This window comes from Glarea lozoyensis (genome assembly GCF_000409485.1).
Source record: "Glarea lozoyensis ATCC 20868 chromosome Unknown GLAREA9, whole genome shotgun sequence".
In the NCBI taxonomy this organism is placed as follows: Eukaryota; Fungi; Ascomycota; class Leotiomycetes; order Helotiales; family Helotiaceae; genus Glarea; species Glarea lozoyensis.
The window spans coordinates 1435966-1453092 of NW_007361004.1; the positions used below are offsets into that span (position 1 = coordinate 1435966).

Below are 17127 nucleotides of genomic sequence, written 5' to 3' on the forward strand. Positions count from 1 at the left end.
CTGCACACCTTTTACGTGATTCTCCTAATGCCTCGTATGATTGTTTGTCAAATGCTACACAGTATAATGTTGTTTATTTGCCGCCTCCCAACCCACCAAACCCTCTCTTCTTCGCAGCTCTGGTGTTTCGGTGTGGAATATCATCATCCTCTTCATCCAAGTCCATATCGTCTTCCCATGCATCCCCATCTGCCATACCCCTCTTGCCTTGACCGCCACCAAGTTTCCTGCCCATACCCAGACCACCAGTAATGCTACTCATGAAGTTATTCAGAGGGCCTTTCGCAGCATCCCCCTTAATCTTATCATCAGTGATCTTCTCTACCTCAGCACTCCACTCGGCTTCCTCCTTATGACGTCTCGCAGCTTCGGCTTTGATACCGGCAATTTGTCGCTCTAGATCTGCAAGTGTGCTGGTGCAACGTGATGACCATTCTGATAAGGTGTCGAGCATGCTGGGAATCGAATTTGGCTCGAGATCTCGAAGGGGCGATACAGATGAGACTAGCACGTTCTGGTGGTATGGATCTAGAGTTGCGGATACTAGACCTGCGTAGATTGCTGAAATCACCAAGTCCTCCAACTCTCGCGGCGTGCTCATTCCTAGGCTTGTGAGAAGGTTGCTGTAGCTCAAATCTGCCGAGTTTCGTGCCAATGTAAGGAATGAAAGCTGTCGTAGCTTGAGAAGTTGGGCATCGTTCAAGGTGGGGAGACCCGGGGTTGAGGTGTAGGATGTGTAGGTTCCATAGCTGAAGATCTGGAGGAGGGTGAGGTGGTTTACATATTCGGTTGATGAGCTCAGAGATTGGATTTGTGGTGTACTGAGCAGTTCGCTGAAGATGAATGTGTTGGGGGAGGATGTTGCTCGGATTACTAGATCAGCGGCGGCGCGGGGAGAGGTTGCTGATTTGGAGAGGGCGAGGAAGGGCTGTAGACTGTCAGTGATTGACTGAATAACTGAATGTGTATTCTATTACCTCTAGAGCGTTCAGGGCCTTGGTTTGCTCCATTTTACAAGTTGTGGAGGTTATGTAAAGTTGCTGTGGAGGTTGGTGTAAGTTTAGAGAAGGCTACGGCAGCGAGGCTCGTGGTGTTGCCTGGAAGCGTCTTCTAGGCTCATCATAGGCTCATAGCTGGAGCTTTAAGCGACGTAGCGGCTTTCCCTACACTTTTGAAGTCGATTCGGTGCACTTTGCAATTTGCACTTCCATAGCAGAAGCTTTATAAAGCCATATCATTATTCAATACCTAGGTATGCATTTGAATATGTTAATTTGGTATGAATCTATCTTTCTTTGCTTAGATCTTGATTACCATTGACGATTCATTTTCCCACTCAGAGCTGCTGAAGCCCCGCCGTAGCACGTGCTGAGGTATCCAAATGTTGACCAAACGCATGCATCTTCAACGCCATATCATGACAACCACCTGGGCACTGTTGAACCACAACTTCACACGATAGAGGCGTATTCAATCAGTCCATTCTCGGCATGTGATCTTCGATAAAAAAGCTTGTCTTTCCTTGGTGTCGAAACATCATCAAACAACCAGCTCCAGAACTGTATGAGGTTCGCGGACTCCTGTTACAGCTAACTTTAGCGAGTCTCCTGACCACTCGGAGCTGGACCCTCGTGCCAAAGTCCCCCCAATTGAGCTTTCATGATATCAGGCTTTCGAGTCGACGCTCGGGTTGTCCAAGAGGCCAAGAAGGTCCATGATCAGGTTTCTCGTTCTTGGAATTCATCACAATCTAGAAACGAGTATCTGTTGGCTATTTAGAAGGAGTATTTGACTGATTGCGCATCGGTCCGTTGGTTTAGCCACCGAGCGAGGGAGGAACAAAGTGGACACAAACAAACCCATGTTCAATGGCAATTATTGCAAGTAACAAAGCACAGGGACCAAAACAATTCATTTGAAGCTTCCCCATGTTCGAAAAGAAAACCCCTGCGCTACGCTGGATATGTTAAGCGGGTTACTGAAATTTCTTATCAATCCGAAAGTCTTGTCCAGTACTTAGGTGTTCGTACAAAGTCGTTACACGCCCACGACAGACTGTTCACCAACCTTTGTCCGCCGCGCGACTCTTTTGCCCGACTCCTGCTTCCTACGTTCTTTTCTTGAATCCTAGTATTTCAGCATTCTCTTAAAATTAATTGTGGTCATTTACATTCGATTATTTTCTGCCGAAAGTGACTTGACCTGCACAAGAACTACCGAGCGAGCAAGTCTGCGCTTCCGATTCTGGCCAGCTTACATATCGAATTCAGCCGGATCACGAACAACCACGATCAGCGACCACATAAGAATCAGTCTTGACGGCCTTCAGAAGCTGGCCTTCTGCTATTGTGTGCGACGTCAGTTACGATTGCCCCTACTCTACGTGCTCTTTTGATTCTTAAGCATTGAGCTGACAGCTGGGGTACAGGCTGACCTCGTCGGGAATCCGAGAAAGGTTACGAGCCGTAAGGTTCATGATCACGCCGCTGTTCGAATTTCAGTCACCAACCTGCGCTGAGCAGTAGCCAGCAAGCACATTCACGATGGTTCCATCGCATCTGAAGGTCTCGTCGGGAGGCAACGCTGGATCATCGTTAAACACTCCGGCGCACATGGCGACAACTACATTGAAAGTGGGCGGGATGACTTGCGGTGCTTGCACTTCAGCAGTAGAATCTGGATTCGCTGGGGTTGATGGCGTTGGAAACGTATCAGTGAGCTTGGTCATGGAAAGAGCAGTGGTTATGCACGATCCTCAGAAGATTTCCGCAGAAAAGATACAGGAAACGATAGAAGACCGCGGATTCGATGCCGAAGTTCTCGCCACCGACCTTCCGTCGCCCATGTTCAAGCGGGATGAGTATTCTTATGATGAAGAAGAGGATGGAACCGAGTTGGATCAACCTGCGACGACCACTACTACGCTTTCTGTCGAGGGAATGACTTGCGGGGCTTGTACCTCTGCGATAGAAGGTGGCTTCAAGGACGTCTCGGGTATCAAGAGCTTCAGTATCTCGTTGCTGTCAGAAAGAGCGGTAATTGAACACGACGCGACTATCATAAGTGCGGAACAAATCGCAGAGACTATCGAAGATCGGGGATTTGGCGCCATTATTCTCGAATCACAGAAATCAGAGGGAGCCAAAGGCAAAAGGGCGAGACGAGATAGTTCCTCTCAAGCTAAGGTAGCAACGACAACTGTTGCTATCGAAGGCATGACATGTGGTGCTTGCACGTCCGCAGTGGAGGGAGGTTTCAAAGATCTAGAAGGCTTGATACAGTTCAACATCAGTCTATTAGCAGAACGCGCGATTATCATACATGATCCATCAAAACTAACACCCAAGAAGATTGCGGAGATCATTGATGATCGCGGATTTGACGCAACAATTCTCTCCACTCAGTTTGGTACTACGAATCAGTCATCATCAAATTCGACAGCTCAATTCAAGGTGTTTGGCGTAAGAGATGCGGCTGCAGCCACATCGCTCGAAGACACACTTAAAGCTGTAAAAGGAGTTAAATCGGCCCAAGTCAGTCTTAGCACTTCCAGGTTAACGATTACTTATCAACCTACTTTAACTGGCCTGCGAGCTTTGGTCGAAATTGTGGAGGGTCTGGGGTATAATGCACTTGTCGCAGATAGCGACGACAATAACGCCCAACTCGAATCTCTTGCCAAAACCAAGGAGATCACAGAGTGGCGGAATGCATTCAGGACCTCGCTTGCCTTTGCTATTCCAGTTATGCTCATAAGCATGATCATTCCTATGGCTTTACCCATAGTCGATTTTGGAAGTTTAATTGTTTTCTTCCCTGGTTTGTACCTCGGAGATATTGTCTGTCTAGTCTTGACGATACCCGTCCAATTCGGCATTGGCAAGCGATTCTACATTTCCGCCTACAAGTCCATGAAGCACGGTTCCCCAACAATGGACGTCCTAGTCATCCTAGGAACTTCTACAGCATTCTTCTTCAGTGTTGCAGCAATGGTGGTCTCCATTCTTGCACCACCGCATTCGAGGCCTAGCACCATTTTTGAGACCAGCACCATGCTCATCACCTTCATCACACTCGGTCGATTTCTCGAAAACCGAGCCAAAGGACAAACATCCAAGGCTCTATCACGATTGATGTCCCTGGCGCCCTCCATGGCAACTATATATGCCGATCCAATTGCCGCCGAAAAAGCCGCAGAAGGGTGGGAACTCGCTACAACCTCAGGCGTTGAGCAAAAGGATTCTATTCAAGAAGGAAACGCTGCGGAAGAAAGGATCATCCCCACTGAACTCATCCAAGTTGGTGATATCGTGATCCTAAGACCTGGCGATAAAATTCCAGCAGATGGTACCGTTACTAAAGGAGAAACCTACGTGGATGAAAGCATGGTGACCGGAGAAGCTATGCCTGTTCAGAAACGGAAGGGCAGTCTCCTTATCGGTGGCACTGTGAATGGAGCCGGCCGCGTTGACTTCCGCGTTACCAGAGCCGGAAGAGATACACAGCTGAGCCAAATCGTGAAGCTCGTCCAAGAGGCTCAAACAACAAGAGCACCGATTCAGCGTCTTGCGGACCTGATTGCCGGATATTTCGTCCCAGTCATCCTTTTGCTCGGCTTTCTTACTTTCTCTACTTGGATGATTCTCAGCCATGTTCTTGCAAACCCACCCAAGATATTCATCGATGAGGAAAGTGGTGGGAAATTCATGGTTTGCGTTCAACTTTGTATCTCCGTCATAGTATTGGCCTGCCCTTGTGCTCTTGGACTTGCTACACCCACAGCTGTCATGGTCGGTACAGGTGTTGGTGCTGAGAATGGTATTCTCGTCAAAGGTGGAGCTGCATTGGAAACGGCTACGAAGATTACTCAAGTCGTCCTTGACAAGACTGGCACTCTGACACTTGGAAAGATGAGTGTTGCTGAGTCCAAGATCGTATCAAGCTGGGCTAGCACTGCATTCCAAAAGAAATTATGGTGGACTATCGTTGGACTTGCCGAAATGGGTAGTGAACACCCTATTGGTAAGGCTATCTTGCTGGGTGCAAAGGAGGAACTTGCTCTCGGGCCGGATGGCACAATCGATGGTAGCGTTGGAGATTTCGGTGCCGCTGTCGGCAAAGGTGTCAACGCAATCGTTGAGCCTGCTACAAGCTCTGAGAGAGCTCGCTATAACGTCCTGATCGGAAGCGTCAAATACCTCCGCGACAACAAGATTCCGATCCCTGAAGATGCTATTAATTCATCTGAGGAGGCAAACCGTAAAGCGGCAGGGTCATCAAAAACCACATCTGCTGGAACTACCAACATCTTCATTGCAATCAACGGCACCTTTGCTGGTCATCTTTGCCTGGCCGACACTGTGAAGGACAGTGCCCGTGCAGCCGTTGCCGCACTTCATCGGATGGGTATTAAGACTGCGATCGTTACCGGTGATCAAAAGCCAACAGCCCTAGCTGTTGCAAAAATGGTTGGCATATCCCCTGAAGACGTGCATGCCGGCGTTTCCCCCGACGAAAAACAAGAAATCATTCGCCAACTTCAGTCTCAAGGCGAATGCGTCGCGATGGTCGGCGATGGAATCAACGACTCTCCCGCCCTTGCCACCGCAGACGTTGGTATTGCAATGGCAGGTGGCACTGATGTCGCCATGGAAGCAGCAGATGTAGTCCTTATGCGCCCCAACGACCTCATGGACATCCCTGCCTCTATCCAACTCGCCCGCTCCATTTTCAACCGTATCAAGCTCAACTTGGTATGGGCTTGCGCCTACAATGTCGTCGGTCTTCCATTCGCCATGGGCGTCTTCTTACCCTTTGGTTATCATTTGCACCCAATGGCAGCTGGCGCTGCAATGGCCACTAGTTCCGTCTCCGTGGTTTGCAGTTCTCTCCTCCTCAAACTCTGGAAACGACCACGCTGGATGGATGATGCGCTTATCGAAGAGAAGGGCCAACTCCGCAGACGTGGAACAGGCTGGGGTCTTGGTGGGCTGGTTGGAAAAGCATCAGACGCACTTTCGTGGGTTAGAGGCGCGAAGAAGAATGAAGAGGCGGGATACGTTCCTTTGGATAACTTGGAACACGTATGAGAGTAATTAGATTCCCTTTTGTTTTCTTTTGTTGATATCTTGGGTACGGCATTGGGTGTTAGGCGCTTTAGCGGCATGGGATATGATCGTTGACTCCTCTTTGCGAAGGGAGGGCTTGATGTGTTGGAAATGAGTGAGACGATAGACGTACCTGATCGAGTGTGTGGAGAGGGTTGTACATAATAAAATAGTCGGATTTCAAGGACGAAGAATGTTCGAGCATCATATCATCTCTTTAAATACAAAAATGTGAATAGTCAAGCATGAATGAACTCAATTGTATACGACAAGGACAACAATGTGCCCATATCTGATAGCCGCCCTAGTAGGCTCCCATCAAGGAAACGCCCCAACGACCACGCGCTATGCAAAGCCCAGCCCATATTGACAACACTAGATGCAAATTTATACAAGTTCTTCCCCTCCTTATGTCTAGAACTCCCCATTCCTCTCTGGCACGATCCCAGCTCCACAAATCGCTCTCAACTGCACACCATCAAAATCCTTGCTCGAAAAATTACGTCCCTGCAATTCCATCCCCTCCGCCCACTGCACGCCGGCTCCGGTATTCCCTCGATCATTTTTACCCTTCTCTAATATAGCGAAACGCAAACCTACTTCAGTGACTGTTACGGCGATGGAAATGACGATTAGTATGATGATGATCCAGGTGATGGTGCTCATCTTGGTGTCTGCGACGCTGTCTGAGAGGATTTCAGCGAGGTCGAGGAAGACGCGACAGCGTTCGTTCAGGACTTTAATACGGGGTCCGATTTCGAGGTATTCGCGGATGGCGAAGTAGAGGGGGTGGAGTGTGGGTTCTGAGTCCCAGAAGAAGTTGGGGACGTCGAGGATGTTGCTTGCTGGGTGAGGATTAGTTAAGGGATTTGGGAGGGGGGACGGGAATACTTACAGAGATTCACATCTACGCGGGATTTGAAGAGTCGACCTAAGATCTTGACGATTTCCTTCCTTGACATTCCCAGTTTACCAGTGAGTGCTAACTGTTTCGGAACATGCTGGGCATCCAACATCGTTTGAGACATTTTCTCTTCGAAAAACGAGAGTTTGGTGCTTTGTGCTATTGCGTGGGACATAGCTAGTTTGATCATATGATCTCCTGATCTGAGGGTTATCATGTCGTTAAACACACGCGGGCGCTCAACCAGAGGTGAGTATTCGAAATGGAGTTCCTCTGTTTCGAAATCATCTTCTTCCAACGGCCTCGAGACAAGAGATACGCCGAGCTGGTGCTCTGAAAACGTCAGATCCGCGAGGATATCCTTCTCTTGTCTCTCAGTGAAATTCCAGAATACAACCACACCATACGAGAAGACGAACATTTCCGCAAAGGTAGTCGCATCGGGTGCTATACGATTCGGGCTGTCACCTCGGCGTCCTTGCTGAAGGACACGAATTCGCTCACGACTCCGACGTGCGGCTTCTTCTCGACGATCCCTATCTTCTTCACTCTCGTTCTGCGGGCTTTCCTCGCCGCCTCGTACGCCGTACGTATCTGTGTCTTCGAAATAACCTTCATGGTAGTCCCGCTGTTCACTGCGTTCAATCTCTTCGTCCAGCACCGCCTTTCCACCGGGACTTTTTAATACGGGACTGCTTCTTATTCGGAATCCTTCTGATCCTGGTAAAAGTGGTAGGTGGTAGACGGTGTATAGACAATCATCGTAAAGCTTGGTCTTAGCACCATGCCTTTCTTTAACAAATGTAGCTGTGACCTTTGCTTTGTAGCCCTGAGCTGTACAATAGGCAGTGACTCTTGCAACCTTATCCGTCCGTTTTGCCTTGGGTAATCTTTCTGCATAACTTTTTCCACGAATCCCTCCCCTTTTCTTAAGCACATCCATTTCAGCATTACTCAGTGGTCCATCCTCACGAATAGCGGAGCTGATTTCAAAGATATCGTCGTCGGATTCATCCTTCTCATTTACAGTTTCGGGAATGAGGACCAGTTTCTCGCTGACTTTTGTACTTCGTCCGGGCATGCTCTGTTGGGTTATCCGTGGAGTTCCTCCGCTTGTTCGTCGTTGTTGCTGAAGGACTGGTCTACGTCCTGGCGGACCACGCGCCTGGCCAGAGGGGATCTGAGAGGCATATTGTAATACGTTATCGACCGATATCAGTCGAGTAGGAGCGCGGCCCGGAGCTCCAGGGTTAAGGTTGGGTCGTTGATTCGCAGCTCGAGGTGGTTGTCCGCGTTCTCGGGAATCCGTAACCTGATACTCAGTCAGCGACAAATCCGGGCATACTATTAACTACTTTGGGAAAAGCCGCAAAACATCATGTTCACACAAAACAAATTGGAGGTTAGAATACGTACCAATACAGAGGCCCGCTTGCCAGCCGGCGGTGTCGACATTGTGAAGAGTTGGACTCTGATTATCAGAGCACTACAAGCGTGATAGCCAATTGATGCATCTGCAAGAAATTGCGGAATGCTACCTTCTTAGCATGAGAGTGAGTCGCCGTTAGTAGCTTGAGCTCCTGGTTATCGATGTTTGCGGCTGGCGCACGTCATTGACAACACCGCCAAAACTTTTGTTGAAGCGAGACATGCCAAGACATGGGGTACTTTCTTTCTTTCTTTGCGAGACAACATGTACGCCACGTTTTCAACCTCTCACGATCTGGAAGATGTGCAACGTGTTACGTATGGAATGAAATCAAATACTATCTTGTGCCAACCGCAGAAAGTTCCTCTTGTAAACAAAATACAAGTAAAGCAGTAGATTTTCTAAACTTGTCCTGTCAACATTTTGTAAAACTCATCCCTCTGATAAAGACGAAAGTTGGTTCCTACACTTTTACAATAGTAACACTGTTCATCAAATACATAAAAATGTAGTCGTGGCGAAGACTTTCGATTCTCGACTCGACGCGACAGGTATACTTGAATTTTTAAAATTCATCATCCTATGTAGTACTGCCATTGCGAATGGTTTTCATAATACTATAACTTTTTAGTCCCAGTAATCCTATATCCGTGTAGTGTAAGTAAGAACGAATTATGATCCAGCTTGCTTTTAAGGATGCGGCGGAATAGGACTATATTAGTTGCAACTCTAATTTATTAATGAAATCTCCGAAATAGCCCAGAAATATCTTTCAGGACTTTAATGTATTTGAACATTACTTACAGTTTAATGTGCTCACTAATTACTATTCTGTAGACCATTTTACTCTATCGTCGCCCACAAGCTCGCCTTTGCGAGCCAAAACCGATCTTGGAAAACAAAAAAACAAAATATCTCCAAGAACAAAGAAGCAAAAAAAGATGCTCTGATGAGCTGTGATCCCTCAGGGGAGAGTCGAACCCCCGACTATTCGATGTGTTAGCACATCGCCTGAGTTGATTTCTTTTTGAATAAACATACCATTCCGGTGAGACTGAAACAATTACAGCCGGACGCCATAAACCAACTAGACCTAACAGATATTAGCTCGTGTGGTTATCAGAGAGTTCGAGAGAACTTACGACCGAGGGATGGTTTGTCAATTCATAAGAATCGATTTGATTGGTCGAAAATTCGCCATTTAATATTATATACTCTTTAATTCAGAAGGTGGGTCGTTGTTGCTCGTTTAGCGAAAAGGAGGGGGCAGATCGCAGGTGAGTAGTTGGACTTCACACTAACAGGCTCAACTAGAATACAAATCAATGGAACAATATACAAAGTTTCTCGGAATTGAATCAAATGCAGATGCTGCCTTGCTAAAGTCAGTTTTTACAGGCCATGGACGAAGGATAGTTTTGAATCTTAAGAATATTCTAGGTATTGAGAGATCTGGTTTCAGGTGAATTTCAAGCTCGATTGGCAACAGAGACAGCAAATCATCGCTTTCTAGATTTGAGATACCTATATTGAAGTGGTTCACGGCGACAAAAAGACCTCACGATGACTGTGTTCGCCGAAATTATGAATAGGAAATGCGTCCGGAAGTTTGATATAGATATGGTTATCTATATGATTCTATTCCTGGTAATGAAATTTTTTAACGGTATCACGTTACTCATTAAAGTCTCAGTTGTTTTCCACCTGTGTTGCCACTGAATAGAAAATCTTGTCTAGATTGTGGTTTCCATTCAGGTAACGTTGAACTGATGGGTCTCACCGCGGTACAATCTTCTTCTACACGTGTATTAACATGCCAACCCTATCATTATTAATCATTAACCAATATCTTAGACACAGTTGAGCGATTTGATATTCATAATCAGTCAGATCAAAGCTCTTTGTTGACAAAAGTTCGGAATATACAATTACTTTAAAGCACAAGCAGGAATCAGGGCCATAGAGCAAAATTTTAATAACACCTCAGCACGCTTACCATTTACATTTACGAATCGAAAACAGATTTTTTCTCAAATACTATAAACTATCACTGTTTGCTTTCTTTCACATTCTTTACACCTCCATCACGCCATCCAAGTTCAATTACCGTCATCATATCCAACCACAACACAGACACAACACTCAGCATCCACACAAAACTCAAAATGATCAGCATATACCCACATTCACACCATTTCTCTCAAGACCACTCGAGTACCCGACACAGCTGTCCCTTCTGCAAAAGCATTTTATGTGTTTGCAAACACCACGCTCGATACTGCAGCTCCCAGCCTTGCTCATTGTGCGGTGCAGAGTATTGTACATGTCGAAACATGTTCAAAAACAGATGCATGGTCTGTGGGGAGACGCAGTGTATTTGCAATTCTAGAGTTCCGGTCATAATAGACAGGATCGAGATGATTCTGTGACGTTCGGTAAGGAGCATAGGAAGGATAGGACGGTTGGAGAACGCTGGGTTGCTTTTGGTGGGATAGAAAAAGAAGAAGAAGTCCGGGCGTCAAGAAGTATTGAGGTATATCAGATTAGCAAAAAGCGAGATGTTCATGACATGAAAAAAGCGTGTCAGTATTCGAAAGAGATTAGGCAAATACGGAAAATTATAAAACATATGCATTTTTGATTCCAGGGTAATTGTGAGTTGTTTTCTCCCAAAATGAGTTGGAAATTTCAATCGTGCTCCACGGCCGTCTTTCTTTCCTTCCATTGCACCATCAATCCGACATACCTAGTCGAGAATGTACATTGTATCTTCTTTTCGGGAGTTGAATCACGAAATCTCCATTCGAAATGATCGAAGAGCATAGGAATTGCCTTCAGATAGATAGCCTGTGCGAGATCTATATTGCGTTAGCCACGAGCTCTATCTCTAACAATCTCTCTGAAAACATCAGTCTGTTAAACTCTACGGGACCAAAAATTTCAAAGCGAGGGAGATCCTACGTTTTCCTGGACATGAACGTGCGCCGGCGCCGAAAGAGAAATTGTAAGATTCTACAAACTGTCAGTGATAAACACTTAATAAAAAGAAACATTATGTTACCAAGTTGCTTGAGCTTTTCGGACGAATACTCAAGCCATCTCTCAGGTCTCCATTCCTCGGCATCTTCACTGTAGAGTGACTTGTCCCTTCCCAGAACCCAAGAATTTATACCAACAGTTGTCTAGGGTATTTGGCATCAGTATTTGCTTCAAGAAGGGGGATGTTAAAGCTTACTCCTGCGGGTATCATATATCCTTCCAATGTCACTCCTCCTTCAGGAACAGCTCTAGGAAGAGGCATCCCTACGACGCTGTGCAATCTCATGCTCTCCTTAAGACAAGCATTGAGGTAAGGAAGATGATCCTGAATATCTCGTACTTTAAGCACTTTACCGGCAGGAAGCTCGCCGTCTCGATGAGCCTGATCAATTTCAGCGTGGACCTTTTGTTGACATCCTGGATGACTGATAATGTTATCGATCAGAAAGCCTATGGTAATGGCAGTAGTTTCCACTCCTGCGCCAAAATTGGTAAGAGCCATTGATTGTATCCAGTGATCTTTATCCTTCAAAGTAGGACGGGTCAGCTGGAGATGTAGCAATTTGTCCAGAACATCTTTCGGCGGCTTCAGTGACGATTCTGTTGGTTTGTTCGACAATCGGTTGGAAATTAAATCCATCTGAAACTATGTTTCAATCAGTGAGAAACACATGAAACAACAGAAGGCTGGAGGATTTACTTTGTAAGGATTTGGGTTCCCCTGTTCATCATCAACACGACGTAATATCGCTGGAATACAGGCTCTGACACACTTTTGAAAAGAAATTATTGTTGGAGAAGTCATGAGTACTTTAAAAGCCGTGTTTGCTCTGTGGATGAGTGGAAAGAATCCCACAACATGCATGTACATCCATGCGTGGTGGATACCGCCAATTGTACCATCATCTACTTGAGATTTGAGCAAACTCTTGCTCGTTCCTAATGTTAAGCCAGACAAGCAATCTTATGGAGTTAGTCACAATAAACAGGTCATTTGAAAAGACTGACCGGATGTGAAGAAGTTGAGAAAGTTATCTAGATCATAAGCTGTTCCGCTCTGCTCTCGCATGGTGTTGATGTTCTGCTCAAGAATGCTGTCAAGATTCTCCTCGTAGTCTTTAACAGCATCAACAGTATAAGCAGGCCCTAGATTCCTCCTTTGAAGACGATACTTCTCCATGTTCTTCTCTCCAAGAAGGCTAAGTCGATCTGGACCACCCCAGCCGCAATCGGTGACTGCGATGTACCAATCGGCCTTTTTAAAAGCGCTTCCAGCACCTATCATAGTCAGATTATGAGTTCTGGTTTTGAGATAATCTACCGTAGATAGTCTTAAGAGAACTTGGACTTGAAACCATGACCTCTTTTGGTCCAATGCGCACAATTGGCCCATATCTTTTGTGTAGTTCCATATCAATTAGAGGACGTTGGAAAGTTTTCGTCTGCCGAAACAGCCATATGTTGCTAAGACTTGCGAGAAATGGTCCAGGGACATTGCGTAACGGCGTTAACTCTCGCGTGAAAACAACAAAGCAGATGATAGTCGCTAGACATAACGTTATAGCAAGAGCGGTTGAGTTGGATGTTGGCAGGTACTGCCAAAATAAATCCACGTTATTAGGCATGGCTTCAATTGAATGATAGGGGATAATTTGTGGCTATTCCGAAGATCACCAAGGTTGATATATCGCCTAGCTTAAATCATATGTTTCTGTAGCAGTTGGACGTATTGAGCATTTATATTGATGTCTCTTTCATAGAAATCAAAACAAATTACCTCTAGTGCTGACGTGAGAAGATAGGTTGTCATCTCAGACTCTGTTGGCTATTCTGTTGGAAAAGGCAGGCGGATAGCATCGCATTCGTGGCGGTTCTCGTCGGGGACAACAATAGAAGCAAAATGAGAAAAATTGGAATTAATTGAACAATTACCTTTTTTAGATTCGCAAAGTTGTGCGCAAGATACCGCAAATTTACTCGTCAAAATCAAACCAACATCATTCTGAAGGGTTGTAATGGAGGAAACCAACAATGTTCAAACAAATGGAACGTTGCCGAACGAGAAAAATAAGAAAATGGTAAGCTCGGTGAGGTAGTGAGAGAGTACCCGTCAACGAGGTTTCAGCCGCTGCGCTAGACTCTGTACCTGCGTAGGGCAACTCGTGTAAGCTCCGCGGACTTAAGCTCTTTTGACTGTGAGACTTTTATTCGCCATCTATAATGTGTTGAGCTATGCAAAGAAGAGAATATACCACCAGCAAAGATTGAAACCCCATTCTGATTCGCTTGACTGGATCTTCCAATATAGTCTGCTTTTGAGAGATAGCTTCAACGGAAATAACATGGACGATGATGGGAAGCGAGAGTGTCAACAATCTTTGCTTCTCGAAGCTATGTATAACAAAGAAGAAACCTTGGGCGAACGAAAGACTACCTAGGACACTAAATGCTGTATGCTATAGGATTTTTCTCATTTACCACAAGAACAACAAGACAATGTCTTGAAGCGGGTGGTGTTATTCCATCGGTCCGATTTTGCAACGGCTCAGAAATCCTGAGTTGTGGAATACCTTTCGGAAGTTTGTTACTGTAATGCTTGACATAAGCCGGCTTAACAGCCCAATCTAGACACTAGTAGATGCCCTTAAAACATAGAGCTCTTTTTTATACGAATCTATCATCCATGGATGGCGATATCCTCACTGTAATTTACAACAAGATTATGATTTGAAGACATCTCAGAACGGATATCGACGCAGCAAGCTGCCTTGGATAGGTAGAATGCACTTCTCCTCAAATGATTACCACTGGAGATAATGGAACTGGAGATAACACTTCAGCCATGAAGTTCTGCAATGCTGAAAGAATTGTAGCGATAACCGGCTTCATGCTTTAGAGCTCAATATGGAAACTCCGAGTGGCCATCCTTCCAAGAATGCTCGAAACAACTTCAACGGATTGACAAGAGATAGAAAACCATCCACACACCATTGAACTTTTCTGCTAGGGGTGTGCGATGTCCAGAAGTGAAGACTGTAATCCAGAGGTTACTAGCCGTCCAAGTTAGGTGCCACTCTCTTGTCAGTTCAGGTCCAATCATATTCAACTTGGAGGCTCCACCTATCTTAGAGCTAGCATGTTGTACAAAAGCACCAGCTAATTCAGTAGCGTCTGGAAAAATCAACAAGGTATGTTAGCAATGTGAGTGAGTTGATTGCCTTGTATCGAGAGATTGGGCTCGAAATCTGCTTGAGAGTGTGTTGGACATTCTCATACATGTACTGACATATTTTGTTGCCATTGAATTCTAGTCTATGGCTTTGGTCCAAAACCACTTAAACTAAAATAAGGAGCCAGTCTCCGGGTGGTGTGTGGAAAAAAAGATCAGGTAATCAATTAAGTCTTTCTTCTATGGTATTTCTCGTCCATGATCTTTCATTGGGTGCTTTTGTTTCCCTTTTCACCTTCGTATTGCAAGTGCATTCTTCTGCTGTCTAGTTCTGCTCTAAGATCGTATGCTACTCTCGAGAAACACCAAACTGATGTCTTCCACCAATTAACCACTTGATTTCTCACCTAGGCGAATTGCATCCAATTTGCAGTCACCAGATTCCCAAAACACGATATACAACACCATGCTTTTGCTCATGCAAGTAAATATTAATTGCTTTGAGCGGGGTATAATCCACCCTGGAACGAGTGTAAGATTTGTTCATCCACAAACTTCATTGGCCGAACCGAGCATGCCCAGACCGAATGTAAAAATTGTGGCTTCGGATCACAGGAGTGAAGAAGCATTTACACACTACACGAATGCAAGGCTACGACTACCTGAACGCCATGCTGGGTTGTAAGATCCCGACACTAGCTATTATCGTCAAGAAGTTAATATAAAGTTCTTAGTACTGACTACGAGAAGCCTCATGTGCATGAGATGGACTTTCTTTTCGCCGGTCTTACACCCTGAATACCTGTTTGTTCTGGCACCAAATCCCCAAACTTAACAAAAACATGGGAAGTTGCAGAACACCGCCCACCATGCGGTGTGTCAAGGCAACCAGAAGCTGAAGAATGGCTATTTAAACAGCAGCTAAGTCCCTCGATTGCGTGCTCGAAGGTCTTGTTAACTGTTAACGACTTCAACTACTAGTAATCAATACTACTTCATCCCAAGCATTACACCATTCCAAAACCATCACTATGCAGTACCTATATCTCCTCACACTCTTCCCACTTGCCACAAACGCCGCACTCAACGGCCGCTGCACCGGCAGCGCAACTGGGAATTACAGAGAAAGCGGTATCTGCATCACGACCGGTACCTGCAATAGCTACAGCGGTTCCTACATTAGCGGTGGTTGTCCTTCGGATCCCAATAATGTTAAGTGTTGTGTGGTTGGGCTCGAGGGTTCGAGTTCTGTGAATCCTTGCGGTGGTCTGTCGTATTGCGATTGGACTTTTAACTCTTGCTCTGGTACTCGTCGCACTGGTAAGTTGTTGTTTTACGATTCGATAGCTATGAATGGGGCTAATGTCTTGTTATCGCAGGCTTTTGCCCAGGAGGGGATAACTATAAGTGTTGCAGAGCGTGATTGAGTAGAGTGTGAGAGGATGTGGCAGCTCCAGCAAAAGAAAATAAATGGATACTGCGGCGATTGAAAAATATGTCAAAAGGAGTCCCTCATTCGTTTCATGTAATTTCCTTTGATATGAGTCAGCCATTGGTGTTTCAAATGGCTGAGTGTATTACACTTTGGTAACATCGCAGCGAGTGTGCAATTCTGAATACCATCAACATTGAAAAGAGAGTCCAGAACTGAGTAGAATAATGAAACTTGACGCTGGATTTGCTCAAATTATAAGAGAACTAAAGCTACCAAGTCGGTAAAATAAGCTAGTGCGCTGTATTTTCTAATCCGCGAGCTGTTGAATCCAGACAGGCCTTCACGGTAATGTGGCAGGGAATCAGAGCTGTGACGACACACTTCATCAGAGCTCAGCTGGTAGGAAGCAAGGCTTTAAACATCGAGCCAGGTTGAACTAAGAGACATGTCAGTATGTTTGTACAAGCGAAGTTCCAACAACTATTGTGCCAGTTTCAGTACGTTTGAACTCACCTGGGCAGTAATACTCGACTCTAAAATCAATGGATCCTCCTTGCCTTCGCTCTGCCCCGACTATTAAGCCCTCGGCTCGACATAAAAGAAGATAATTTCCTTGTGCCTACATCGTATTTTTGTAGGACGTTAAACAAGCCCCAAGTTCCTGGTCGATAAAGGCGTAAATTTGTCCATTAATAGGTTGACCCTCAACTGTTCAGTGGTTATTTTGAAGTTGCAACGCCAGCCGATGTTTCTTTTCCCTGGTGGAGATTGGGTTATCAATCTGATGCGCGGAAAAAAAGTCCACCGTCTTGACACAATAGGGTCACGCTTCAGCAACTCCTCGAACTTATATTCAAAGAGCCAGCCTCCAAGACTAGCATTTTCTGAGGCAAGCTTGACGAGAATTTCCATTGCGGGCTCCGAACCTTGTCTTGCAGCTTGAAACGCGAGTTTATATAGATTAAACTGTAAAGATGGTATTAACGCCTTCTGCAAATTTAATAAACAAAGGTTCGAGGACTTACATATTGCTCACCCCAAGTA

General features: G+C 45.5%; 4 protein-coding genes across 4 annotated transcripts; 1 reads left to right on the top strand and 3 right to left on the bottom strand.

Annotated features, from left to right (window-relative positions):
* Nucleotides 1-73: 73 nt before the first annotated feature.
* Nucleotides 74-1010, bottom strand: GLAREA_08428 (uncharacterized protein; the record flags this gene model as incomplete). The annotated part of the gene is made up of 2 exons (XM_008090473.1): nt 74-928; nt 978-1010. The coding sequence occupies 2 exons, from the start codon at nt 1008-1010 to the stop codon at nt 74-76; spliced, it is 888 nt and encodes a 295-aa protein (XP_008088664.1).
* Nucleotides 1011-2543: 1533 nt separating this feature from the next.
* On the top strand, nt 2544-6089 carry GLAREA_08429 (HAD-like protein; the record flags this gene model as incomplete). Its single annotated transcript, XM_008090474.1, has 1 exon — nt 2544-6089. The coding sequence occupies one exon, from the start codon at nt 2544-2546 to the stop codon at nt 6087-6089; it is 3546 nt and encodes a 1181-aa protein (XP_008088665.1).
* Nucleotides 6090-6521: 432 nt separating this feature from the next.
* GLAREA_08430 (uncharacterized protein) lies at nt 6522-8466 on the bottom strand (the record flags this gene model as incomplete). The annotated part of the gene is made up of 3 exons (XM_008090475.1): nt 6522-6952; nt 7003-8323; nt 8428-8466. The coding sequence occupies 3 exons, from the start codon at nt 8464-8466 to the stop codon at nt 6522-6524; spliced, it is 1791 nt and encodes a 596-aa protein (XP_008088666.1).
* A 2662-nt stretch (nt 8467-11128) lies between these two features.
* Nucleotides 11129-13104, bottom strand: GLAREA_08431 (Cytochrome P450; the record flags this gene model as incomplete). The annotated part of the gene is made up of 7 exons (XM_008090476.1): nt 11129-11298; nt 11402-11452; nt 11502-11622; nt 11676-12125; nt 12180-12442; nt 12488-12757; nt 12801-13104. 7 exons carry the CDS (start codon nt 13102-13104, stop codon nt 11129-11131), a joined length of 1629 nt encoding a protein of 542 aa, XP_008088667.1.
* Nucleotides 13105-17127: the final 4023 nt, after the last annotated feature.